Below are 27,825 nucleotides of genomic sequence, written 5' to 3'. Positions count from 1 at the left end.
ACCAGGCAATAGGGGAGTGTGGAGGGTGGTGCTTTAACGAGGCTGGTCTGACAAAGGCTCTCTGCTCGCGGGCCATTTGAGAGGAACCTTGAGGAATGACGACGAGAAGGAAAAGATTCCAGAGGGAGAGGGAACTGCGAGGGCAAAGGCAGTTTCCGAGGAAACAGAAAGAAGGCCAGTGTGGCTGGGCAGCCCAAGCCAAGCAGAGACTGGCGTTGAGATGAACACAGAGGAGGCGGAGCCAGGTCCTGCAGGGACTTGTAGCCCACAGAGAGGAGGTCAGATTTTATTCCCAAGGTGATGGTTTTACAGCCAAATTGCTTTGTAGAAGGGTTTTCTTGCAGCTCGTGGGACTTCTCCAAGCCCCAGTGGCTCATGCCTCCGCCGCCAAACTGTGAGGGCCAGTTTTGCCTCTGTGCGGTCATCGCCCCTTTAAGTGGCGGCTTACTCCTCAGACCCTGAGCCCCTGAGGACGCCCCCGGCTGGGTGACCGCAGCGCGCAGCCCCGCGCCTGGCCCACAGCAGTCGCGCACCCCGGGTCGGCGGAGGCTGACCGGGCGATTGCGCACGGAGGCTGAACAAGAAGTCGGCGCAGAACTTTCCCCCTGGAAGCGGGGCCTCCCACTCGGCGCGGCCACGCGGATTCCGGTAGTAGGAGGGGGGGGCGGGGGCTGGCACGTGAGGCAGGCGGCCGCACGTGGCCCAGGAGTGTGCTTTTTTCAGGACAGGTGCGGGGGCCGCCAAGTTCGCGAAGGCGCAGACGCAGCCGGGCCTCGGCACCCCGTCTCCCACTCAGGTTTATTTTCAGATTCGTGGCCGCTGCGGTCTGGTCAAGGGAAGGTGTCCTCGGAGAGCGCCAGGGCGTCTTAGTGGGGCGGGCCAGAGGGTCCCCCACGCACAACGCGCAGCGAGCCGCGTGCCTGCTGTCTGCCCAGCAGGCTGGTGGGAGCCCGCGGGCCTCGCATCTCGGAAGTTTTTCTTTGGACTCTGAGGCTCAACTTGCCCATCTAAGAAATGGGTCTGAAGTAAACAGCTGGCGAAGCACTTTGCCAACTTGGATTCAAGTTGGGCGTTTAATTCACTTTCTTCGATTCCCTCCTCCCTTTGGAAGCCCAAGGGGCTGGAGTAGCGGGATGCCACCCACCACACCCTTCCGTCCCCGCAGAGCGGTCACGGGAGTTGATTTTGCGTCCCCTACGGCCTGGAGGCACCGGATCAGCCCTCCTGTGGGGTGCGGTCTCGGAGCCCCGGGTCACGTGACTCCTGCCCGCTGCCTCTGGCCAGCGAGCAAGTGCGCATGCGCAATTCATTCTCTCTCTCTCTCTCTCTCTCTCTCTCTCTCTCTCTCTCTCCCCCCCTCCCTCCCCCCTCTCTCTCTCCCCTCTCCTCTCTCCCCTCCCCTCCCTGTCTTTCTTCTCTTTCCCTCCCCTCTCTCTCTCTCCTTCCCCCTCCCTTCCTCTCTCGCTCTTTACTTCTCCCTCTCTCTCCCTCCCTCCGTCCCTCTCTCTCCCTCCCTCCGTCCCACTCTCTCCCTCCCCTCCCTCTCTCCCTCCCTTCCTCTCTCCCTCCCTTCCTCTCTCCCTCCCTCCCTCTCTTTCTCTCCCTGCCTCCCCCTGCCTTCCTCTCTCTCTCTCCCCCCCCTCCCTCCCTCTCTCTCTCACTCTCTCTCTCCCCCTCCCCCCTCCCCCTTAGGTTGGCTCGGACGCAACCACTGTCAGCTCCTCCCCCTCCTTCTCCGTCTTCACCCTTCCTTTCACTCCCTTCCCCTCGCCCTTTGGTTACGTCAGGCGGACACGCCGATGAGCCAATCACGGCGCTGTGTTTAGAGGCCGGCAAGCGGAACCGGTCGGATTGGACCAATAGAAGCCCTCGGATCCGGCGCGCCCCAACCGGGCAGGGGAGCCGGGGCCGAGTGGGCGGTGCTTCCCCGTCAGCATGTGGGCGGGGACCAGCAACCGCAGAGGCGTCGACGACGGCGGCAGCAACGACGACGTTCCTCAGTCTTCGGGGTAGGCTCGGCGGCGCCGGTAGGGCTACGCGGAGCGGTCGGCGGTGGCCTTAGGGAGGCCGCGGCGCCATGGCGGGGCGGTAGACGTGCTCAGGCCGGCGAGGCGAGAGGCGGCGGTGTTCATCCGGTCCGCAGCGCCCTTCGGCAGGGGCCGGGGGTGGGGAAGACTGGGTCGGGGGTTGTCCCGGGCAGCGCGGGGCCGCGGGGCGGGGCTCGCAGGCCGTCGGGGTGCAGGAGGCCTGGGCCGCCGCGAGGAGCCGCCGCAGGCCACTGGGCCCCGCCGCCGGGCCGCTCGACGACGACGCTCCCGCGGGGGCCCCGCCTGAGCAGGACGCGGCCGCGGCGGCTGCGAGGCCGCGGGAGGCCGCGGAGGATGGAGGAGCGGAAGGAGGAGGGCGAGGCCGAGATCCAGGAGCACGGGCCCGAGCACTGGTTCTCCAAGTGGGAGCGGCAGTGCCTGGCCGAGGCCGAGCAGGACGAGCAGTTGCCCCCTGAGCTGCAGGAGGAGGCGGCGGCCGCCGCGCAGCCCGAGCACAAGCAGCAGAAGCTGTGGCACCTCTTCCAGAACTCGGCCACCGCCGTGGCCCAGCTCTACAAAGGTGAGGGCCGCCGCCGCCGCCATTTTGCGCCGCCGCCCCCGCCTCGCGCCCGGCCGTCGGCGGAGAGCCCGGGGAGCGGTTGGCTGGGCTCCGGCCGTCGCAACGCGGCCCCACCGCCCCCTCCTCGCAAGATGGCGCCGCGGGAGGCGGGCCCTCGGGAGGCGGCCGGGGGCCGGCGTGGGGGGCGGCCGGGCTTGGGGCCGCCTGTGGGGCCCTCCCGCTCCTGGGGCCGGGCCGCTGGGTGCCCCCGGGCCGGGGAGGGCAGGGGAGGAGCCCCCGGTCACAAAATGGCGAAGGGAGGCGGCGCGGGGCCCCTATTGTGCTGGAGCCGGCCTCGGGGCGGGGACTGCGAAGGGGTGCCTCCCTCTGCCGCGCATCTGTCCCGGCTGCGCCCGGGGGCCCCGCGGCTCCCCCTCCAGCCCCGCCGCGACCCCTTTCTTGCCCGCTCCCCACCTAGCGCGGGATCCCGGAACCCTTGAACAAAATGGCGAAACCTAATATGGCCGTTCCGGAGTGATTGACGCCCAAATAACATTGCTTTTTCTTTTTTTGTTTTTGTGTGTTTTTTTTGTGTTTTTTTGTTTTTTCTCTTTCGTTTCGTCGTTTTTCAGACCGAGTGTGTCAGCAGCCAGGACTTTCTCTTTGGGTTCCTTTCCAAAATGCAGCCACTGCCGTCACCAACCTTTACAAAGGTAAGGACAACTTTGCTGCATTGCTGGCTAAGGGGAAGGGCGGTCTGCGTCAGGGTTTAAGTCCTGCGTTCCTTAGTGCATTGGCCACCTTGACCTGGAGGTATCTCCCGAGTGTTTTCTGCTTCTGAATCCAGCCACTAACTCTCAGTATCTTGCAACTTGAGAATTCTGGCGGTGTGATGTTATATCTAGATAACGGGTTCTCAGCCGGGGGCGTTTGGTTCTCTCACCCCATGGCGATATTTGACAATGTCTGGGGCACTCCAGAGTGTCATCACTGAGAGGAGGCCGCTAACTGTCCTCGGTGCACGAGACAGCCTCTCCACCCCCCAAATGGCAGTAGTGCCGAGGTTGAGAGGCCCAGAGCTCCAGACTGAGATGTGCTTCTTAGGCACCCAGGGAAGAGGAGTGTGTCTCGCACAGAGGTGGGAGGGACAACTTGTTTGTGGAAAAGCACCTCTTGGAATAGTTTTTCTTGAGTTAGGCAATTTCGAGCATGACGGTGGCACAGCATAATTTAAGTGCGTCGAAAACTAGCTAATTGGAGTAATCTGTACGCACATTAACATGCAGATATTTGATGGAGTTGCTCTTCCCTAGCAACTCCATCAAATATTTGCCTTCCAAGCTGCTTTCTGCCTGACGGTACATTGTTGGCAGGAAATCTGATCAGTTTGAGTTGATATCAAGATTTGTGTTTCATGGCAGTGCTTTTCTGCAGTTAATCCCCGCCCCCCACGTGAAGATATGTGAGTAAATGTTCTTGCCCATCGTGTTCTCTCAGCAACAGTGGGTTTAGATTTGTTTTGAAGATTTGGAAATTTGGGTTTGATATTTGGCAAGGTTTCTGTGGGAAAAGGATTTGAATTTGAGTGTTAATTTTAGTAAAAATGTAATTTAAATAAATGCTTTTAAACTGCCAGAAGCTGTTGATAATTGCAGTAGAGCTTTGTGTTTTTCAGAATTATCTAAATAAGGTTGAAACAGGCTGTGGAGTGACTTGATTCTCAGATTCTTATCTGCATAAGAATAAGCCAATTAAGATAGCATTCTTTAGGCAAAAAAAATCCCTTATTTTGGATTTCCTTTTAAACCTTTCAGTTTTTGGGGATGATAATTTGAGAATGTAAACTGAACCTGGTGAATAGAATGTTAATTTCAGGGAATGAGGAGCTAATAATCTAGGCTTACTGAGAAAAGGAAACCTAATGAAGTGGTGCCCCAGTGGTCAGCTTTGATTTTATATAGCTGAGTTCCTTAAATTTTGACTCTAACATTCATTACTGCTTGAGGGTTTTTAACATTCTCTGGAATGGCTCTTGGTTTCACCCAGACAGGGAATTTTGAAATAATACTTCAAACTCATATTTTTGGAAAACTCTGCTTTCTTGGAGTATAATTTACATATAGTAAAATCACCGTTTTAAGGTGTATGGCATGAATTTGACAAACATACATTGTTAGTAAATGGAACATATCTATTCCCCCCACCCCAGGCAACCGCTGATCTGAATTCTGTATATATGGTTTTTGTGTTTCCATAATGTAATAAATAGAACCTTATAGTAGGTAGCCTTTTCTGTTTGGTATCTTCTATCCACTTTTCATAATGTTTTTGAGATTGATCTATTCAGTTCACATTGCAGGTATTAATAAATTGTTAAGTGCTTTTTGTTTTTCTGACTAGTGTTGTGTGTGGAGGTATCACGGTTTATCCATTTCAGGTTTTGCAATTATTTTTTGCTTTAAGGGGAAAGCAACACATAGTTTTAGTCCATCTGTGTGCCACGCTCTTGGACTAGGCCGTAGAAAAATATGAATGTTCTCTGACTTCTCAGTTTTTGGTGCTGTTGTGTGCTCCTGGAATGCATCTCTTTAGGACTGTAGCTGATGGTTTTCTTTAGTGTTAATTCTTCATGTAAAAAAGTGGGCTCAGAAGCTGAACTCTGAAATAATCCCTAATTTGATTTCTTGATTTGAAAATGCTTCTTATAATGTATTAGTTTCCTTTGTTCATGTAATGGAAGACATTAAATTTCTTTTTAAATAAACATGAAGTTCTTGCATTATGGCAAATGCTGGATTGTCAGTCCAACCTTAGCTTTATTTTGTGTCCTATTTCTGTAAAATGAAATATATCCCCTTTTACCTGAGGAATGGTTAATTGTGGTTTGTGGAATTTGGTAGTATAGCAACGTTATTCTGTTCCTAGCTGACTCAAGGAAAGTGTGGATAAGCTCTGCAGATCCTCACATTCTTCCTCCTTTTCAGGGTGTGGTCTTCAGAGAACAAGAATGCAGCTGTAGGAATAATTGGGTACCTTAAATAGAACCAATAAAATTAGCAAGGTAGTGTCACAGTGCATGCAGCTGTAAGTAGTGGTAAATTTAGAGTGTTCACAGTTCTTATTCAATATCTAAATGTAATTTATGGGGGCGGGGATGGGGGGAGATTTTGGAGGATCCTTGTAAATGGGCAATGCTCTTGCAGTTTGTATGATTAAGCGCTTATCTGACAAGCTAAAGATGGCTCATTTTGCCTCACCCAGCCTGGGGAGAGGTTGGTACTTCTACCAGCTTCCTGATAGCACCTAAGATGAGCACATAGGAAGGTCAGAATTGAGGTAAAAGTCTAGCAGAGGGCCCCTTTTGATGTGGCGTTTTGAAACATTGAACGATGCAGTTGGTTTGGTTGAATGTGGCTGGAGACTTGGAGGAGAGTGAATTGGGGTGTCCTCAGTGTGCACAGAATTTGGCAAAATGGAGTTCCTTTTGCTCCACATAGTAAGTTGAGTCAGACATTGGCATCCTTTTTTGGAAGGGAAGAAAATTCTGATGGCTGGTTTTTGTTACTTTGCTTTGATAAATCTAAAGGAAGTAATGTTTGTTAAATATTCAGTGGTGTTGTGTCCCCTGGCTTAGTACGTTTTCTGTTGTCTGCAGCAAAGGGAGTGAAGTTACTGAGGTGGTTTTAACTAGCCTGGTTGATGCTTATCTGAAAAATGCTTTGTCAAGCTCATCTCTTTCTGCCTCTTAAATACACCTCCCATTTCCTTGGGTGACTGGTTGCAACCTCTTTCCTGACTCCTCATTAGGAAAATAATGAATTCTAAATTCCTTCTACGGTGTGGGGTTACTTGCTCAGTAGAGGCTGGCCGTCCTTTGGAGCCTCGTGGTCAGCGGAGGTGGGCGCTGGGGCCCTGCTTGCTCTGCAGCAGCTGCCTGGGAGCCAGTGCTCACCCACATCCCCCAGAGCCACTTCTCGCTGCTTCTTATTGTCAGTTCCCTCAACTTTGTAATATTTTTCTTTTTCGATTTTTGTTTTATGTTAAGCTCCATTTTTTTTTGTTGTTGTTTAATGCTAAGCTCCTCCGCATTTTAAAACTGTCTGAAACTTTAGTTGTATACCGACTTCTCCCACATATGTTAAGAGCTTTCTCTTGATACTGTTTATGTTAAAGATGTTTTTGGTTTTCTCCTTGAACAGCATTTGCCCCAAGGTGTGACTCTAGAGGTACTTGGAGAAGGCCAGCAGCATCATTATCATGGAGTCTTCTGCTAGATTGTTCTAGTTCAGATTTTAGACTGTTACTTTTACTTAGTCGTATGGTCCTGGAGACAGATAATGGAACAAAAAATATTTCACTATTGTAAGCCTTCATTTTCTCAATTGTGAGTAGGAGTAAGTACGCACAACTTAGAGTGCAGGCTCTTAGTGTGTCATGCAATGAGTCTTCAAGCATGGACTGTGTTGGTGGTCAGGTTCTGTTTTTCAGATGATGTTTTTGGCTATGGGCAGTGCTTAAGATGAAGGGAAGAAATTCTTATTTATTTATTTATTTTTATTTCTGTTAGAATAACCTTTGTGGTGTGTCTTCATTTTTCCCTGAAAGGGCTGAAAGTAAATAGAATTGACAGGAGAAAAATAGTGTGATGCCCTTTAAAGTCCTTATTTTTGAGACATCTTGATTTCAGATCCTGTTTATAGTGTGTAGTCACTTCATTGTGCCCTTCTTGGGCTTCTCTGTGAACTGAAAGTGAACGGAACGTACTGAAAATTTTTGGATGAGTGATTGGTGTATAAACAACTGGTCAGAGAAAGCATGTTTTACCTGGAGGCAAATAATGAAATTTCAGCTTATGTTTTGACTTTCTGGAGTTGGTTTGTGACTCTCCTGCTGCAGAAAACTATTGAACTTTGAGAGTGTTCAAAAAACCTTAGTATGGATTGCAGTTGAATACCCTGTTTTATTTTACTAAGCAGCAGCCTCAGTCATTATTAATACCATTTATAGATTTTTTTGTGAATTTTTATAGAAGACTGTCAGTTTCTGATGTGTAACTTCTCTGTAAAAGGATGTTTTAGCTGCAAATAGCAGAAAAGACAAGTCAGGCTGGACATGGATTGGCTGCTCTCTGCCTTGAAGCCTGAAGGTGGGATTGATTGAATCCAGTGGCTCAGGCCTCCCTGCTCTGTAGCTCTTTGTAGTCCATGTGTGGGCCTGCGCATACCAGCTTTGTCATTAGGCTAGTTTCAGTGTTGGCAGCTCACACCTCACAGCTTAGGGTTACTCACGGAAGGTTAGAAGAGCCCAGAAGCTTCTTTCCCAGGAGCTACCAGTAAATGACTTATGTCTCTGGGACAGAATTGGGTCACATGGTTATTCAGAACCAGTATCATAGCCACAGTTTTGGGGTTATGCAGATTTGTTTGGGACTATACCACAAGTTTCATCATCAATTGAGCAAATGTGGAAGAAGCCTTTATTCAGAGCTATCCAAACAAAAACTTGTGAGTACCTTTAGGAAAGGGAGGACGAGGACTGGATGGTAGGGAACCGTGGCCACTCTGATCCTTCCCTGGTTCCTGCTGTTTGTATGTGCTAGGTGAAGATTTAAGTCAGTATGTAAGTTACCTAGAAGTTCGTGTTTATCTTTGGATACCACTTTGTTAGGGAACTTAGAAATTGTTTCCTTAAATCAATTGAAAAAAGAGCTTCCCTGGTGGTCCACTGGCTAAGACTCTGCACTCCCAATGCAGGGGATCCCGGTTCAATCCCTGGTCAGGGAATTAGATCCCACCTGCTGCAACTAAAGATCCTGCATGCCACAATGAAAATCCCACGTGCCTCAACTAAGATCTGACACGGCCAAATAAAATATAAATAAATAAGTAAATATTAAAAAAAAACAATTGAAAAGCAGTTTTATTTTGGTCATGACTCATATCTTTTCCTTTTTTAAAAATTTATTATTATTTATTTTTGGTTGCGTTGGGTCTTCGTTGCTGTGTGCAGGCTTTCTCTGGTTGCAGCGAGCGGGGGCTACTCTTCGTTGCGGTGCGTGGGCTTCTCGTTGTGGTGGCTTCTCTTGTTGCGGAGCACAGGCTCTAGGCGCGCGGGCTTCAGTAGTTGTGGCGGATGGGCTTAGTTGTTCTGCGACATGTGGGATTTTCCCGGACCAGGGCTCGAACCCGTGTCTCCTGCATTGGCAGTCCTATTCTTAACCACTGTGCCACCAGGGAAGTCCCTAGATATTTGTTTCTAATGAAACAGTTAAAATACATATTTTTTCCAACAGCAGACTAGTTGGTTAGTGCAGATTGAGTTCTAAGTTTAAATGTTTTGTAGTTACTAGTATTCCTTGGAAATGTACCCTGATCTAGCAGTGTGATTTTTCTGGTTTGTAGATCCTCTAAGGAGAATGGGAGATGACTTCTCTATTGTTGAGGAAAAAATCGATTGTAGAAAGAACTTTTGCTATTTAGTAACTTTTTAGGGCAAGGCCCTTTGAGCCTCAGTTCCAATTCCTTGTTTATGAAATTGAGGTATCTGCTTTGGCTAACTCACATAAGGTTAGTAAGTATCAAAAAATTATAGATAGTGAAATCTGATTGTGTTTATGTTTCATGTAAGAAAGTTCTGCATTTGGTCTTCATTTCAGAAATCAATATGATTCTTTGCCTACTGCCCCTTGCCAGCAGTGGGAAAATGAGACTAATAAAAATCCCTTGAATTCAATTTCAGCTATTTATATAAAAACAGTTTAAAAAAATATGAAACAAAGATGTCTACTGTGAGTTGTATGAATCAGTTTGTTTCTTGAATAAGGAAATGAATGTGTTGTGATTAAAGGTTAGATTGACATTTTGATGCCCTTGGGCTTTGCCTAACCTTCGAGATCATGGCCTTTTTCCACAGTGGCTTTGGCATCAGTAAAAGTGTTGGACACAAGACTGTCCCCACAGTTTTCTTTGCTCTGCATTTCTAGAATTTGGGTGTCTAATTGGAAGGTTCAGGAGTATTCAAAGCAGTCTTTGGCTGAGAGCCTTCTGGAGGCCATCTTTGTGTGTACGTTTATTATTTTACTGGACACTAAATTAACCAGTGATTAAAATCTAGTCTGGTCATTCCTAAGATTCTCCAATGAGCATTTAGATCTCTTCTACTTAGTGCAAGATGTGATAGGAGGGTTTAATTTTCAACCAAGTAACTCTTTAAAGTTCTCAAACATAAGAACTATATTTTAAACTATGTTTTAGTGTCAATATGAGATTCTCTGTTTAAGGAAATAACTGAGATTGGATTAATCTGGGCGGTAAAGTAATTGGATTTGGCTTTCAGGATATGTTAATGGTATAAGACCAAATTATGCCCAGACAGTGCAAAAGCATGTATGTACCCGAAGACCTTAAATGTTAAATCTGCTTTTCTCCTCCTGTACTTCTTAGTCTGTAAAAGTCTGTTTACAAAATACTTGATTTTTAGCGTGTTCTTGGTTGGTTGTGTTGTTGAGACTTGTGCAGAATTTTTGAGGTGAAGTGATTGGTCAGTTGCATACATTTTAAAAGAGGTTCACAACTACTTATATAACTGCCTTCCTTCAAAAGTATGAATATTGCGTTTTCCAACTTTGTTCAACTCTGTGATTAAAGCATCAGCCTGTTGGCGATCTGACTTTTGGGCTTTCCTTGTGTCCTCAATCAAAACGAATCAAAGCTCTTCCTCCCAGGATTGTCAGGGTTTTTTTTTTTTTTTTTAAACTGCCTCATCTGGTTCCTTCCCTTTGGCTCTTGAGTTTTGTATCAAGTTCAGCTTTTCTTATTTGCTGTCTGGTTTGCTAGGTGTACATTTACATGCCTGCTTCATCTTACTTTGCACTATCCATGCTTGCTTCGAACTTGTTTCTTGTACCCCTTTCAACTTTTTGTCCCTCTATACTTCCAATTCTGGACCTGCCTCCATTTGGTTCTCGAAAAATAAAATTTCCTGAGTCATTCTTTTTGGAAACAAACTTCTCTGGTTAAGAGCTTGATTTTAACAGCTCTCTTCGGTAGGGCAGCTTTGTAGAAATCTAGTTGCTTGTAGATCCATAACAGTGGACGGTTATCCTCCTTTCTGTGGTCCCATGGGATGGGCTTAGTTTACTCAATGATTTGATTTCTCTTAAAATGTTTCTAGCTCTTTCAGAATCACTTAAGGTCTACATATAACTTTACAAGGTCATCTTAGAGATTATGCATCCTTTAAGGTTGGCTTCATCTAAGTCTTTAAGACTAAGAGATGGGAAAGCACTGTATTAGCCTCTTAAATGCTATTTACCTTTGAAATGGGGTTCGTGCTTGTTTTGTTTATGATGAAATGAGAAATCAGAACATGTTGATTCACATTGTAACTTGGGCATTCTAGTAGTGAGACACTGGAGAAATTACTTCATTCATGAGTAGCTTTTTCTTTTAGACGCGTTATTTATTTATTTATTTATTTTGGTTGCACTGGGTCTTAGTTGTGGCAGGCGGGCTCCTTAGCTGTGGCATGCGAAACTGTTAGTTGAGGCATGCACGTGGGATCTAGTTCCCTGATGAGGGATCAAACCCGGGCCCCCTGCATTGGAAGGCGGAGTCTTATTAACCACTGTGCCACCAGGGAAGTCCCACGAGTAGCTTTTTTTATATTTGTAAAATTAGAAAGTTGTGATGGAGTTTAATATTTAAAGAGTACTCCTGTGGGTAACTTCTTTCATTTTTCTTTTTAACTTTTTAGCAATAAGAACTGATCATCTAAGGAATAGGCCTTGTTATAAAGTTCTGTTTGTGCTGCCCTCTTGCCATCTTTTTTAATAATGCAAATTCATGCAGCTTGGGAGCCTCTGTGATGTCTGGATTATTGTCTTTCTGGGACACAGGTCTTCATTCACTGGTTTGCTTATCCTTTCAGCATCTACTTTAGATGTCGCAGACAGAATTAAAATCCAGGTCAGGAAAAGTAAGAGGAATGAAGATATATTGGTGATTTTCCTGCTAGCACAGCAGATCAACTAAAAATAAATTGCAGTGACTTAAGTTTGCAAGTATTAATATTGTTTTCAACTGTGTAAAGCCACTAAAGGGGCAGGCATCATTTTATTGAAAATCTGGGTTCGGTATATACAGGGAGCGGGCAGTATCTACAGGGAGAATAGGAGACCAGTCTGAGAGGTTTTAAGACAGGGTCTTTTGGAAGTGGTTATAAGTTACAGAAAACTGTTGGGAGCTGGAAGCAGATTGAAAACGTTCCTGGGAAATGAATGAAGCTTCTTGTTTCCACAGTGCTGTTTGGCTTTGTTGAGCAGTCAATCAGAATTAATTTTCCCTTATTATTTCTAAAATGTTTGCTACTGCATTTAGTGTGTTTCCAGCTCTTGGTGCTGAACCTGTCAGTAGGAGTACACCTCCGAAATGACATGGTACATGCAAGGTGAGCACCGCCTGAGTGATTTGTTGCGGTGTATAGTCATCTGGTGAATGATGTGAATGCTCCTGTTTAGTTAGAACTCCTGAGAATTCCTTCTTTTCTCAAAGCTTAGTGGTTAAGAACCACAGACTCTGGAACAAAAATTCCAGCTCTTGAATACTGTGGTAGAGTTACTCAGTGTCTGTTTGCTCAGTTGCAATGAGGGGACAGTAGTACTGCTCTCAAGGTATTCGTGTCCCTTTCTTCTCAGGGGAAGCTGGGTATAGTACCAATAAGCATTTAATAATTCACCTATTTAAAAAATTTTTTTTTTTTTTGGCGGTACGTGGGCCTCTCACTGTTGTGGCCTCTCCCGTTGCGGAGCACAGGCTCCGGACGCTCAGGCTCAGCGGCCATGGCCCACGGGCCCAGCCGCTCCGTGGCATGTGGGATCTTCCCGGACCAAGGCATGAACCCGCGTACCCTGCATCGGCAGGCGGACTCTTAACCACTGTGCCACCAGGGAAGCCCAATTCACCTATTGTTAGCATTACTAAATAAACTAGCTTGATTAGATTAAGTAAGCTTTTTTAAGGAAATAACATTATTAAAATGGTAATTCGTTTAACAATAAGTAGTCTCTGTTTTTATCTGTTGAGGTTTTTTTTAAAGAACAAGGCAGAAGCTCTAGGATTATGTGATGTGTTTACTGAATTTAGAACATTATGATTAGGTGTCAGGTATGATATTTTAAACATGAATGAAGTTCAGTTTAATAGATTACTGATAGACTTAAAGAGCCCCATACTTAATGATATTCATTTTGGTGAACTTGTAAAATCGTGGTTGTCTTTAGGAGAGAATGCAGCTTGGCTCTACTGATCATCATGTATCTTCTTCTTATTCTTTTTTCCTAACAGAAAGCGTGGATACCCATCAGCGAAGTTTTGATATTGGAATTCAGATTGGCTATCAGCGACGCAATAAGGATGTGTTGGCTTGGGTTAAAAAGCGCAGAAGAACTATTCGTAGAGAAGATTTGATCAGCTTCCTGTGTGGAAAAGTTCCTCCACCGCGAAACTCTAGAGCTCCCCCAAGACTGACTGTAGTGTCCCCTAACCGAGCTACTTCAACGGAAACTAGCTCATCTGTAGAGACTGATTTGCAACCCTTCCGGGAAGCCATAGCTCTGCATGGTAAAGCCGTTTAAACATATTTCTTTGGAAAAATGGTTAAGAGTGTGCCTGTGGACCCAATTTCACATTTAGGTTTAGGTCCAGATATATTGTCTGTTTTTTGTCTATTCTAGTTACTACTTGCTCTAGAAATGTTTAAATAGAATGTAAGCTAAGAACTTACATGGGCAATTTTTGAATGTTAGCCAGCCTATCCTAAAAAAAATGTTTTTAGAAAGTTAGTTTGAGCTGATTGGTGTTACAATAACAGCATTTTTTGCAACATTGATTAGAATTTATTGCTTTACACACTGATATTGTACATGTTTCCTTACTCTTCTGAGTCAAAGAGGAAGTTCTTGTGTCTTAAGAATACTGTTGCATTTATAATTACCTGGAGAGCCTAGTCAGTTACGGGCAAGTAAGGCAGATAACTGTTGGGCTAGTTCTCATGGGAACTCCCTTTGACACCTTAGGTTATTGAGTGTGCCTGTAGAACCTGAGCGTTGATGACCCAAGAGGGAGTGGACAGATGTAAGAATAATTAAATTGACTTTCCTTATGTCTGTTGTCCCTTAGGGCCTTGCTTTGATAGGAGTGTTAGAGAACAGGTCCATCACCATCTCCCCAGGCCAGACCTGCCATAAAAAGACATTCTTGGCTGAGGGGTTTAAGTATTATTGGAGAAGCCTGGGGTATGTAGTCAGTAAGTTTGTTGTTGCTTGTTCTCTAATACAGGCTTCCAGATAGAACTGGGAGAGGTACTTATAGGACATTCAATACTGCTGTAAAAATAAAACAACAAAATAATAAGACTTGGTTGAAGCCAAGATGAAAACATGGATTGTACAAGTGACTAAACAGAAGTAATTAGTGAGTTAGCTCATGAGTCCTGTTAAAAGTTAACATATTTCTGAGCCATAGTGTAGGTCATCTAAAATAAAATAACCTGGTGATAAAAACTGGGATGTATACAAAGGGCTTCTATATCATCGAAGCTTTAATGCTTACAGAGATTCTTGTTCTCTTTGGCAAACATTGATTCTTTATCTAAAATGCCATTCAGAACATGGGAGTTGGAAAAAGTGTTGTTTTTTTCCCCTCCTGATTGTGAATTTGTTTACGATAAGTTAAAAACACAAAAACATTTTATTGCAAGGAAGTCCATGATGTATGGATGCAGTACATAAGACTGCTTGCTGTTTCTAATGTAGTGGAATAGTTGATGCTGTCAGAAAGTTTGAAACTCAGGCAAAATAGAGATTGATCTGTTCCTACTGAATTAGTTTCACATCTTTTACCATTGTTTGAAAAAAATTACTACAAGTGTACATAGTTTGTCAGATTAATTTTAGTGCATGGTAGTATTTGATGTAGTTGTGTTTTCCTTAAGCATTTTGATTTCCTTTGTCATCAAGTGGATTTATGATTCATTCCATATTTCTCTTGTTGAAGTGTCTTTTTTTCTGTATTATACTCTACTGTAGAAGGTAGTTTTAAGAAACATAAATGCCACTCTTGTTATAAGATCTTAATGCAGTTGTACACATTGTAAAAAGGGCAAGCTAGCAGCCCTCCCCCCTGCAACTACTATATTCTCCACATCCCATTACATTTTCTTAAATTGAGTTTATTCAACTTGTGATTTATTATTTTACTGAACTTTGGGAGTTTTAGTGGTGATGTAGATTTTGGAAGGTACTATTTATAATTTTGACTTATGTTTAAATTGTGAGGGTTTAAAAAAGTTTAATTATAAAGCTATAGAAAAATAACCTTTCCCTTCAATAAACTTATGAAGTAGTGCCAATCCAGAGTACATTGGATTCCTAGGGTTCATAAACTGAATTCATGTAGTTAAAACATGAAGTTGCTATGCAGTAATAGGGCCCCTTGAAAAGAGTACACAGAACATTATATACTGAGTTTTGTGTTATATTGGTTTTAGAGGACATAGCTGTGTTGGGAATGCTAGTCTGACTTGAGTATTTTTAGTAATTTGAATGATTTCTAATAGGGCATTGTTAACTAAATTGTAAAGCAGATTAATGACTAACTTTGTAACCAGGTGTCCTCATGATCTGATTTATTGAATAGCTGTAAATTGAAGTCAAAACTGTTTAGATCTTTTAAAATATGTTTGGAAATTCATCTTAATTAGGGTACATACTGGTCAGAATTTGGTTTTGCATAGAATTTGCTTAGCCAGATCTATGAAATGTGAGGTCAAATTGAAGTTCTTGGGGTTCTACGTTGGAGGGAGAGTCTAAATTCATGAAGTTTTGGGGTGCCGGGGGAGACAGGAAAAGAATTGGTATACTGAGGCTGACTTAAATTTATAATCAAAGCAAACATTAGTGTAGGAGTCATATTGATTTATTCTTATCCATAAGCAACCTCATGTCCTTAAAAGAGAGGACAGGGCTTCCCTGGTGGTGCAGTGGTTGAGAGTCCGCCTGCCGATGCAGGGGACACAGGTTCGTGCCCCGGTCTGGGAGGATCCCACATGTCGCGGAGCGGCTGGGCCCGTGAGCCATGGTCGCTGAGCCTGTGTGTCTGGAGCCTGTGCTCCGCAACGGGAGAGGCCACAACAGTGAAAGGCCTGCGTACAGCAAAAAAAAAAAAAAAAAAGAGGACAGTTACCCCTGTAATTTTTTCTTTTTTTCTTTATCGGCTCACTTCCAACAAATGCCACCCATATGTGCTATATGTTCTTTATATGAAGACAGATGGCCAAGATATAAGATAATTGTAGAGTTTTTCATGTAGACAGTGAGGGTGTGATGATAAGATCCTTTGATCAGTACCCTCATGAGCCTTACATTTAACTATTGCAATTAAAAGTACATCAATTAATGATTATCAAACAGTTTCAATCAAAACTGTCAACTAATGGTTATGGAGGTTTAAGGAATATATAATCCAGTGCTTTATTTTGGCACTTGTTTGCAACATATGTTGTTTATTTTCTGTGTAACATGGTATCTCCTTATCTGGATGCTAAACTCACCAGAGAAATCAAGGAAATGTATATGCATGTGCTAAATTGATCTCTGTCCTTTCCTTATTCATCCTTGTCTTAAAATAACATTATCAAAAATTTACTGAGAACTGAATTAATAGCTGGCACCTTGTTTTTATGTAAACAAATTTCAGATAGACCAAAAATCATCTGGACCATTTTGTGGTTCCCTGCCTGCCTTTCTGATTATTCCTCTCTTAGTCATCCTTTCTCTTCTAGAGACTTTTATTGTCTTCTCTTTAGGCTACTTTGACCTCTGACCTTTCAGTGACTTAGGTTACATTCCCCAGGGTTTAGCCTTTAGCCACCTTCTCCTGCAGTCCCTTTAAGGGCCATTTCAGTCTTAATTTACAAAATTGGTCCTTATAGTTTAGACCCTCTCTCCTGACTGCTAAAGACGTATGCCCCATTGTCCCCTGGTGGACATCTTCACCAGGGTGTCCTGTAGGTGTTCAGAGCGGACTCATCTAGCCTCAACAACAGCAAAAACAGGTCTTTTCTGTTTTTGTGACCTTGCCACTCAGCAGATGCGTACGTAGCAGAGTCTGTGCAGTTTCTAGGGAATATATGATTGAATAGGGTGCTTCCTTTTCTGTTGAGGCCAATGCATACTTGGATGATTTATTTTGATGTTATATGTAAGGTGTTCTGGGGTCAGAAAAGGACATTTCACAGTGCGGCCTGGCCATGGGTTCAGAGAAGGCTATTCTGGAGGAGGTGAGTTCTGGGCGCTTGGAATAATCTCCTTCCTGCTCTTGCTTCCCAGTCCTGAGTTGACCCATTCACCAGTCCCTCTTTCCTGGGACCACTGGAGTGATCTTTTTGATCTTGTTGCTTCACTGAAAAATAACCTTTGTATCCCTGTGTCCTCTAGGGTGAAGTCTGAACTGAGCACAACATTGTAAGACCCTTGTGGTTTGATCTGACCTTGGGTCAGATATCTTAGCTATACTGTGTAATCTTTTGAATACCTTCATGCTCTTTTCTAAGGTTTTCTTCTGCCTGTTCATCTCTTCAGACAGATCGAACATCTGTGACGAAGCTTTCCTTCAGTTCCCCCGATTTTCTCCAACCTTCCCTGAGCTGTGTGTCTGCTCTCCCCTTTTGCTTTGCTTCCATAGCTATCCCTTCCCATAGACTGGGGCTACAGTGGTGCAGGGACCGTGTCTTGGAGCTTCTGGCTTTAACAGAACCTGGCATAGATGTGTTCTGAGCTTAACACAGGGATTCAGAGATCTGCTAAGTCAACGCAGTGGGGGCAGAGAACCTTTCCAAAGAGTTGAGGCTTATAGATCCCCAGGTGACTGCAGTATGAGGAGGGTGAGGAGAATGGAGAACAGAGCCGGGTGTATCTTAGTGCTGCAAAGTCAGCTCTTCACACTGAACAACTGAGTCTTGGAGTGGGACCTGAGGGTGATGTACCTTTAGAGCGGTTCTTTCAGTGTTTACTTCACGTCAGCGTCCTGCTGAGGAGGGTCTCATTTAAAACTAATACTTCCCCTGGATTAATGCCGTTTTATTGATGAAGAAGGCTTATTTGGCTAAATAAAATAGACCAGGTCAGTAAATGGTAGAACAGATATTCCAGATCTGTCTGGTTCCCCAATTCAGTACCTCTACATGTGTACATTTGGGGTTTCTTCCCCCCCACCCCCCTTAGTAGGGCTGGTGGATGGCATGGGAAAGGTCTCTAGGCTTGTTTTTCTTCCCTAAAGACATCAGACTATATACATAAGTTTGGTATTTCTTGCTGGGGTTTTTCCCCATAAGTGAATCTGGATAAGTAGGCTTGAAGATGAATGGCTTTAACCTGTATTTCTGGTTCATTTTAGCAGGAAGAGTATTTAGGCTTTGTACATAGGCTGCATTCCCAGCATGACCTTGGGCAAGATGGCTAATGTCTCCAAGGCAGTCTCCTCTGAAAAGGAGATACATAAAGTGAGAAGCAGAGTACCCACCCTTAAACAAAGTGTTCTTTGCCTTGAGAGAAGGAGGACTTCTGCTTAGTTCTAAGTCCTGAGTGCCTTCTTTGCCTCTGGATAGCAATACTGCAAAAACAGACCTGGAGGTCAGGTGGCCTTTGAGGATACTTTTTCTCCCTTTTCAGGAAGGGTGGCTTTTTAAATTGCAGATAATCATTGCAGAGGAAGGGATAATTTAAAACTTAGTGTTAACTACCTACTTATATTACTTGCTGAGATCTTGAGCTTCTTTTATGTTGGTATAAACTGGTGAAGTTGAATGTTCTCTCTGTCTACTGGATGAAGAGATTCTGAGCTGACTTGCCCAAGCTAGTGCTGTGTCTAGAAAGCCTTAGATTGAAATCTGGTTTCCTCATTTTGGGTTCTGTTTGTCATCATAGGGATTAGGTAAAAAGGGTCCAGAGCTAGAATGGGGCATATATGTGGAAGATAGAGACCTGGATGGGAAAGTAAGCTGGGTGCCAAGTCAGACTTCACTCATTTGCTAACTTTATTAAAAACCTGCTCTCAGTCATTTCATAGGTGGACTTTGTAGGTTTTTGGCCCTGGTTCAGACTGTTCCATAAAAATTGGAGACACTTGGTTTTATTGGTAGTTCTAAAAGTCATTTTGATGGCATTCTCTTGACTGTAGTACAGGGAACTAAAACCCCATTGGGACTGGGTTGACCCTCTGTAAAATTCATGAGTTCACACAGGGTCTGGGTGTTAAAACTAGTCACTGGTGGGAGCCATTGCTGTCATTGGCATTTGGCTTTAAGATATCTCCTTGCTCAAGTTCAAGTTCCTTTTGTGTTTAAACAACAAAAGTTTAAAAAAGACAGTGGGCTGCTACATTTGTAAGTACTGAAAGGGTCTTAGGCAAATGCAGGTAGTCTAGCCTTTAATATGATATTGGAGAATTTCCCCCGAAAAAGGAAAGTAACAAAAGAAAAGGTTTTTGTTTTGTTTGTCTGTTTTTGAGAAAACACTGTGTGTGTTAAAAGATAGCTTTTTTAGCGAGGGTTAAAATCTGAAGCTTTTTAGTCTGGAAACTGTGTGTGTGTGTGTGTGTGTGTCTGGCTGTGGTGTTATGAGTTCTGATTTCTGCAATTAAAATCCTTCTGTGGAAGGTGCGGTCATTTAAAAATGCAAGTGTATCTTGTCATTCTGTAGCCTTTCCTATTGCCCAACATTTACTGGACACAGTAAACAGCCAAGCATTCTATTTATTAGAGGCTAGTGATAGGGTCAGGTAATACAAAGATGAATCATATAATCTCTCAAGGAGTTTCTAGCCTAATAGAATTGTACTATTAGTTTGAAACATAATCCCAGGCAATCAGATTGAGGCACAGTGCCATCACTTTAGGAGTTACTAGGCTCTATATCTGGCCTCTCTTTTGTCTAACAAAGTCTTTTTCTGGCATATGTGGTGATCCTTAGTCTCTTAAATCATTAAATTGCTTGAAAAGATTCTTGGATCTGGAGAGACTGGGTATAGGGCCATATAAGAAAAATGCATTCATTTGATACCATATTCAGGGGTGTAAGGTCAGGTAGGAATTTTTACTTTAGAAAAAAATGTAAGGCAGATTCTGAATTTGTCATAAAATGGATCCCTTCTTCTAGAGTTTTGGAAAGCTGTGAATTTAGGCAGCATGGACCAATAGGATTTTCTTGCTCCTTCGAGCCACAGGTTTTGTAGCTTTTGTTATTTTTTCAGAACATTCTTTGGCCTGTGTGTAGTAGAGAAGTTACCAAATTTCGGTGAGAACAAATCTTCCTGATAAAATTGAGATCTGTACATTTAAGAAGAAATTTGATTATTTATGCTTGGTTCTGTATCTCTCCCCTTTTCTATCACTCTTCATTCCTTCTGTTGATAAAGCTAAATATATAGAAACAAACATTGACAGCCACACAGATACTTAGGTTAAGTGCTTTTAAACCAATGGTACAGTATGAAAGAAACTTCTTGGCAATTTTCTGTTGTAGAGAATTAATTAGAACTGACCTGTGGGGGATTTATATCCAACCACCTTTCAAAATCCCTTTTCCTCCTCTTGCCCACACTCCTAGCACAATGTGTGGAACACAGTAGATTCTTAATAAATGCTTGTTGAATGTTGCATTCTGCATCTTCTTGAAATAACAGAACTGTCAATAGTCATTTAACAGTAAAATGTTTTAAAAACTTATTTGGAAATTAAGATGTAAGAGATTAATGCACCAAAAGCAAATCTCATCTCTTAATTGCTTAAGATTGATTATTTCAAGTAACCTTCTTTAATGGAAACTCTTGTGAAGGCTGGAATTTTTAAATTATACCCTTTGTTCAGACCAGCCTCTGAGAACAAGAACAATTAAGGCAATTAAGATAGCATTAAATTTTTGATGAAAAGTTGGCATTTTCTGTATATTAAGATTAGATATTAGCTACTGAAGTTTCTGTGGGTAGGACTTAACTAAAGCTTCCAACATTAATAATACAAAACTGTTACGAATTTGCAGTAAAATTTTCTTGGACATTTTTTTCATTGAGGTGAAGTCCATGTAGCCATGCCTCAAAGCCAGTTTACTCACCTAGTACTTCCTTAATAATCCATTGGTAGTTTAACATTTAAGTTTTATTTTTTTTCACTAGTTTTCTGATTTATAAATATTAATTTCTTGGAAAATTTGAAAATTTCCAAAAAGTAAAAAATCCAGTATCTTGTTTTCCAACTATACAGAGATAACTGCAGTTAAATGTTTGGTGCATTTTCTTCCAGTCTTTTTTTTCAATGTATAAATATTAAAATTATTTCATAGTTGAGATCATGCTGCGTATATGGTACTGTATCTTGCTTTTTTCATTTTAACGTCGTGAGCATTTTTCCCATGGCATTAAAACTGTCTTTGAAAAATTGAAAGCATTTTGGGCTGTCAGCATAACTGAAAATGTTTTCTTGGTGTGACACATGTATCTTTGTAATTGGTTTGATTTAGTGTGCTTTACTTCAATAAAAGTTCAGTATTACAATTTACAGATTGGGGTGGGGAGTGGTATCTACTTCAAATTACCCAAATCTTCCTAGTAGAATTCACTTTTCCAGGATTGAACTCCTCCCCTGGTGCACTTAAAACACGACATTTACACACAAGTGCTTGCTTGCTTAAAACCTCAGAATACAACTTTGTGCAAAGGGAGTGTATGTCCATTTGATTAGTGCATTTCATTTCAAATGCAAGAATGCCTGTTTCTTAGGGTTCCCAGTCAGAATGTTAATCACTTTGTCCAAGTTGTGGGGATTTCACATCCCCCTTCTGCCGGAGATGAGAGAGCTGGTGGCGCAGACCTGCAGAGGGTCCTGGACCTGTGCTGAGTGGAACCACAGTAAACAGTCTGCCTTGTCTCCTCCAGGGCGAGTCTCGAGGCTCGCAGGTGCTGAAGGGGGCTGGGAGGCCAGCAGAAAGGGTAGAGGCGGCCTCTAGGCCACTTCCAGGGCTGCCGGATGGAGGAAGGGAGGCTGGCTGGGCTCTGCATTTGCTCTTTCTGTGTGACCTAACTATGTGCTGGTAAACTGGAATTATATGTAATTAATTCTGAAAACAGGATTTTCTTATGACCCTAAGCATGACCTTGGTATGAAAATAATAGTTCTGTGCTACTTTTTAACAATTTGCCATGTAACCTAGATTCCTATAACTTGGACTGTAACTTTGTTTTAGCTCATGTGGGAGCTTTCTTTTCAAAGTATGATTAAATCCTCTTGATCTTTTTTCCACCCCTGCACTAATCCTTTAAAATGAATGCAGAAACTTTTAAAACTGATAAGTTTATCTTGTATTAAGCAATGGAGACTTCTCTGTCTAATCATACTACTTGTTCTACTGCTTTTTGTCAATTGATATTCCCATAGCCCTTTTGAAAAAGTGTGTTTTTGGTAGAAATTAAGTTGTATGCCCTTGGGCCATACAACTTAGTTTTTAGTTCTGAAGCATGTTTAGATTCTCTGTACTTGTATAGGCCTGATTGTTCATGTGGCTTAGCTAAGGTTTCCTAAAGCATCTTCTAGTAGCTGTCATTGGTTTATAAAATAAAATTTGGGTTGTTTAAAATATATATTTTTTGGTTGTTAATCTTAATTTTTTTTTGACACTTGTGAAAAGTCTTTTGGGGGAAGATTAGATAGTTAAACTTCGAAAAGAATTTTCACTGCTGAGAGTAGATAATAATAAATAGGTAATGTTGCACATTGTGATTTTGCTTTAGCTGTCAAACTAAGCCCAGAGTCATACACCCAACAGAAAAAAGATTATGGTTTTCTGGAAGTTACTGGGGAATTTTCAAATTGACCAAATTGATGTTTAATCTCTCTTCTTTTTTCATGGAGGATAGCAGTTGAAGGATTTGCTTGAGGTGCCTCTTCACTTCTGATGGAGCGTTTTGAGCCTTGGGTGTTAAACATACAGCTACGTGGCTCCTACATTAACAAGAGGGGCATTGGAGCAGGGTTTGTTGAGTTCTTTTTTGGGTATTGAATGCTTAGGGGATCCTGAGTTTAATTACTGAAGTAGCCCGGTTTATTGCTGAGGGCCCACATTTTGCAGCATAATTACCGTAGAATCTCCTGCATTATGAAACAGGTATGAAAAGGTGGTCTCAAGTACACAGACACCTTTCAGTATGTTAGAGGCTGCGAGATTAGGAAAAAAGGCACAGCTCTCCCCTCAAGGAGTTTACAGTCTTGGTGGAGAACTTAAAAACAGAAAAAGAAAAAACCAAACCCAGCAAGTTGAGAATAATTGAGTTTTAACTTCATGGCAAAGATTTAAGTGAAGAGAGCCACCTGGGTATATATTTCCTGGCTTTGGAGAGGTGAATAAACATCAACAGCTTTGGATTTCAGAGTGACGGGTAGGGCTCTGAAGCATTCTGTTATGTGCCAGGCACTGTGTTCATGAGATACAGATGTAAAGACACAGTGTCTATAGGAAGAGATGAGCAATGGTGCTATGCTATGTGAAATCAGCCCGAGGCGTTTCTTTCCCTTCTCTTTAACTTTTAATAAAGTTGTGTGGGCCGGGGAAGAAGCAGCGTGGTTTTTTTCTGAAGATGTTCGGTTTGAGAGGGCCAACAGGCAGTTAGAAATATGGATGGGCCCTTGATCTCAGGAAAAATGTCTGCTCCTGTGGCACGGATGTGGAAAATGATGCCTGTGGGTAAGCTAAGAGGCCAAGGCTCTCACCTGGGTGACATCAGCCTGTGAGGGGCAGAAGAGAAGCCTGCAAAGGCCAGTGAGGAAGGAGCAGGCAGGCTGGAGAACAGCAAAGAGGAGAGTTTCTAAGGAGAGGGAGGAGAACCAGGAAAGTAGCCCCAGACTGGGAGGCGGTGCTGGAGGAACTTGGGCCTCAGGCAGTGGGGAGCAGATGTTGGGAGGCAGGTGCAGCCTGGGCCATTTTTAGGAACTGCAGATAAGTTGATATTGGCAGTGCATGATTATTAAGCCTTAGGATGGGAGTGAAGAGGGCAGAAGGGAGAGTTAGCTTTAGCTGCTCAGAGACAGACCTGCGAGGCAGGCCGGGCCGTAGGTCCTGAGGCTGAAATAATTTAGGCTCGAAGAGGTGGGTAGCATAACATGAGTAGGAATTTAGATTCTGTTTGTCTTGGGTCCCAGCTCTTGCTTACTAGCTCTGTGACCTTGAGTGCCTTGCTCAGCCTTTTAACCTCGGCTTTTCATCGGCAAAAAAGATAGCACAAATATAGGCTGAGTTTGAGGATGAAATTAAAAAGTGCTTATTAATACAGTGCCTGACATAGGAAGTATTCCAGTATTAGTGCTTTTATTTATTTTTAATAGGCACTAGCCTTGGAAATGAGTGAGATCAGATTTCCTCTGGCCACCAGGGGAAGGGAGAGAGGATGCATCTTCTACAGGGAGAGCAGTGAGGGGACTGGTTGGTTCCTAGCGTAGGGAGTTGAGAGCAGTTTAGAAAGGAGGTGTGGACTGCAGAACTTGATCAGCATGTATGGGAGGTGGTTGAGGCCAAGGGTTTGGGAATGTTCACAGTATTTGTAGAGTGAGAACAATGTCAAAGGGAATTTAATAGCTTTGGTGTGGTAGGAAGCAGAGAATCCTTTTTCAACTTAATGTTCAAATTTAAAGTACATTTATGGAGTAAATGAGAATGGGCCCCTACGAAACCAACCTCTAAGCTTACTTTAAGGTACAGGTCCTATTCTTGGGAAACACTGATTATACTAGATCATATCAGTTTAGTCAAGCACTAACAAAATCCATATATGAGGCTAGGATAGCCCAAGGGGGAGTCCGTAAGAAGGAAAATCTACAGGCGGTGATGTCAGGTTATTAAATTAAATGCTGTGGTTTGTTTTCAGGCCTCTCATGCCTTTCACAGGTGTATCCTGAACATTTAGAAGCAGAACATACAATGGCCTCCTTTAACTGTTCAGGGGTCTAAGGAATGAGTGTCTGACCATGAGTGCTGGAATACTCTGGATTTAGTAACTCTTAACCTTGAAGGCAAGGCAGCAGGATTTTTTATACCACCCTTGTTCTCCCGCCCCCCGAAGGATTAGAGATGATGCTGAGTGAGGCTGCCCTAAGGGGTATATACCAAGTATAGTATAGTCCAGACCTTGGGGTGATCATATTGCCTGATTTGTCCAGGGCAGAATCACTTTGTATTTGATGTCCCAGGATCATTTTTAATAGTGACCCTTTTTCATGTTCAGTAGTGTACTGTTTTAGATGCTAAATTAAAAAGTCGCCTTATCTATAGAAATGTCAGAATAAGCCCACTCAGGCCTGCAAGTGACTGCATGCTCCCCTGTTTGCACACACACACAGCACAGGGATCTATTGGAACGGTGACTTTGTATAACCAAAATCTTCTCCTGTTTAAAGCAAGCACCTCCTTCCTCAGCTCTAAGTTACCTATAGTCCGTACCTAGTAGAGTAGATGGCAGGATTTCATAATGGAGTTGTACACCTAGCATGGTGCCTGCCGCATAAGCTTCCAGTAATTGGTAGTAACCGATATTGTAAATATTGGTAGTATTACCAGTGAACATTTCCTACGTCAAAGCCAGATGATTCGTTCTTCCAGGAAAAAACTGCTGCCCGGTGACCCCCTTGCAAGGAAAATAGGCAGACATCCTTTGACACTATGACGACGTTGAAAGTAAAGTTGGGTTGCTTTCAAGAGGGTTAAATAATCGAGCAACTCTAAAACCTTTTTTCTTCTTCCTAGGTCTTAGTGGTGCAATGGCTAGTATAAGCGTGCGTTCGAGTACCCCAGGCTCTCCTACACATGTAAGCAGTGGATCGAATGCTAGTCGAAGGAGAAATGGACTCCATGATGTCGATTTGAACACTTTCATATCAGAAGAAATGGCACTCCACTTGGACAATGGTGGAACTAGAAAGCGTACCTCAGCCCAGTGTGGCGATGTCATTACAGACTCACCAACCCATAAACGCAACAGAATGATCTAAACTGCAAACATTTTCACACCCACCATGCTGCTTGAAAGCCACTTGATCCTCAACATATACTATTATTGCAAAGGAAACATGAGGCCATCTTCCCTTGTTCACTGTTTAAGACAAGTGAATTCTATAGTGGTTGCCATAAAAGGAAGTTCTAGGTATTTACAGTAGATGCCTCTTGTAACTATGGCTTTCTTAAAACTATAGTCCTAGCAGAGGACATCAGATATCGTGTAGTCGTTAGCAAGATCATCATAGGCAAACATATATCCGTTTCAAGGCTAAAAGTGACCTTAACTGTATTTATTCTCAAAGGGAAAGGAAGTATCAGATGTTTATTTGGTTATAGAACGCTTTTTGGGGGGGGGGGCTCCATTTCCTGTGTGTTGAGTATTTTGCTTCAACAGTATTGCCAGGTTCCTAAAATTGTCTAAAACACGTGATTTGGCTTCCTCGTCAAATCGCCAGGCTTCCATTTTTGCAGCAGCACTGTACCATGCACCTGGTTTCTCTCTAGTAACAGTGTGCAACTTCTGATTATTGAACTGTGCCCTATTTTTAGTTTTCAAAGCAGTTTCTAATTCTGGTGATTGTGTGATGTAAAGAGGTGCTATGATGGTCATGCAATTAATACTTAATATCAAATCAATACACAACTTTATTGGATTCACTTTGTGTGTGTTAGTGCTCTAAAAGTAGCAATATTATTAAATTGCCCCCAGATTAACCTTGTAGGATTGAAATACTCATTTTTAAGACAAGTACTACTTCCCATGCAGGGTACTGTCCTTATGGTAAATGTAAACATGTAGACTGCATTCATGGTGACCTAAAGTAGAGAGGTCATGAACTTCATGGGCTTCCTTTTTGGTTCAGTATTAGTGAGAGCGAGATGGATGGTGGGAGGGTAGGTATTCTAGTCTGTTATATTCTGTTTAACATTTTTCATGAATGTTCTACTTTGTGCAGTTTCCATTGGAATGGGTGGAAGATAAAGGTCTTTTATCTGCTAATAATGTGATCACACCTTAAATAGCAAAACCCAACTCTCCAATCCCTCTCCTATAAAGTGCAGTTTGGAATCTCATTCTGGAAAAGATGGAATCGCATGGAGATTCTCTAGATGTTAGGTAGACTTAAATAAAAGTTCTCAATAGATTCCTCTTTTGAGTAAACATAAGACCTCTTGTACCTACAATGTTTTAGAGCATGTTTCATCTTCATTTTTAATATCTTGAACTGAATGGTAGTCTTTTTTTAGATGAAGAACTGATGTCAGCCTGCCAGGTACTGTAATTTATTCTATCATATTATTATAAATGTATCAAGTAGGACAGTGAAAATGTTTCCTTGCAAACTTGTAGCTCAGTATCAGTTACTTTGTTTTTATCCTTAAAAGACCATTACAAATCAGTGTAAGGGTTTTTCCAGTAATTACTCACAGCACTTTGTTAAAGTTTGCAATTTCTTCAGCCATTTAATAATCTTTCTGTGAAGAAACTTTGCTAAGTTAACCATAATATTCATTGGGTGGGATGTGAATGTAATGTGTGAACTGAAGAAGTTCTGTATTCACTATAGATACAGCCCTTATTTAAAAAAAAGTCAATTCCATACTAAACCTAGGAATGAAAGTGAGGCATTTCTAAATTTTTGCAAAAGTGGATCATTTTTTTTGTTTGAATATGATAGGAAGAATTATAGCAATGTATCATTTTACCGGAAACGGGTGAGCCTATGTATTATGAATACTTTCAGGCTTCCCTTTGGAATATATCAAGAAATGAATCTGGAGTTATCTTTGTTTTTCTATCGTAAATTTAGATTCTGGAATTGGGTTTGGTGGTGTGAAGCATTGCTCACAAGCAGCCAGAACTCCTCTTCCTAAAGGATTTTGAGGCTGAGGAACACATATTTAATCTCCCCTTTATGCCTTGGTTCTAGTTCCTCTTTCCAAGTTAGTAACAACAAAAAAATTTTTTTTGGTGGTTTTTGTTTTAGTTGGTGCTCTGAAGCTTAATCTCAATACCCTTTACTCTCGATTGTCAAATTTTGATAAAACATGTGCCATTTTCTTTGGTAAGAGAAAGCAGGTCTTCATGTCTGCCAGAACACAATTTATATATCTTATTGGCTCCATTAAACTTTTTGAAAACTTTA

The 27,825-nt window shown here is 42.8% G+C and overlaps 1 protein-coding gene across 1 annotated transcript; it reads left to right on the top strand.

The window, feature by feature from the left end:
* Nucleotides 1-234: 234 nt before the first annotated feature.
* HAPSTR1 (HUWE1 associated protein modifying stress responses) lies at nucleotides 235-27,825 on the top strand. Its single transcript, XM_082669719.1, has 5 exons — nucleotides 235-648; nucleotides 1,693-2,607; nucleotides 3,219-3,299; nucleotides 12,930-13,205; nucleotides 25,427-27,825. Exons 2-5 carry the CDS (start codon nucleotides 2,382-2,384, stop codon nucleotides 25,669-25,671), a joined length of 828 nt encoding a protein of 275 aa, XP_082525845.1. The 5' UTR covers nucleotides 235-648; nucleotides 1,693-2,381; the 3' UTR covers nucleotides 25,672-27,825.

This window comes from Grampus griseus (genome assembly GCF_964374135.1).
Source record: "Grampus griseus genome assembly, chromosome: 14".
Taxonomy (NCBI): domain Eukaryota; kingdom Metazoa; phylum Chordata; class Mammalia; order Artiodactyla; family Delphinidae; genus Grampus; species Grampus griseus.
The sequence above is the reverse complement of the archived record's forward strand: the minus strand, read 5'-3'. Positions and strand labels throughout refer to the sequence as shown.

What these genes read in the sequence shown, in the direction of transcription:
- HAPSTR1 (XM_082669719.1), top strand. Translation starts at nt 2,382, where the DNA reads ATGGAGGAGCGGAAGGAGGAGGGCGAGGCCGAGATCCAGGAGCACGGG. An exon ending in CGTGGCCCAGCTCTACAAAG is followed by an intron (nt 2,608 to 3,218) that starts GTGAGGGCCGCC and finishes GTCGTTTTTCAG; the next exon opens with ACCGAGTGTGTCAGCAGCCA. An exon ending in CGTCACCAACCTTTACAAAG is followed by an intron (nt 3,300 to 12,929) that starts GTAAGGACAACT and finishes TTTTCCTAACAG; the next exon opens with AAAGCGTGGATACCCATCAG.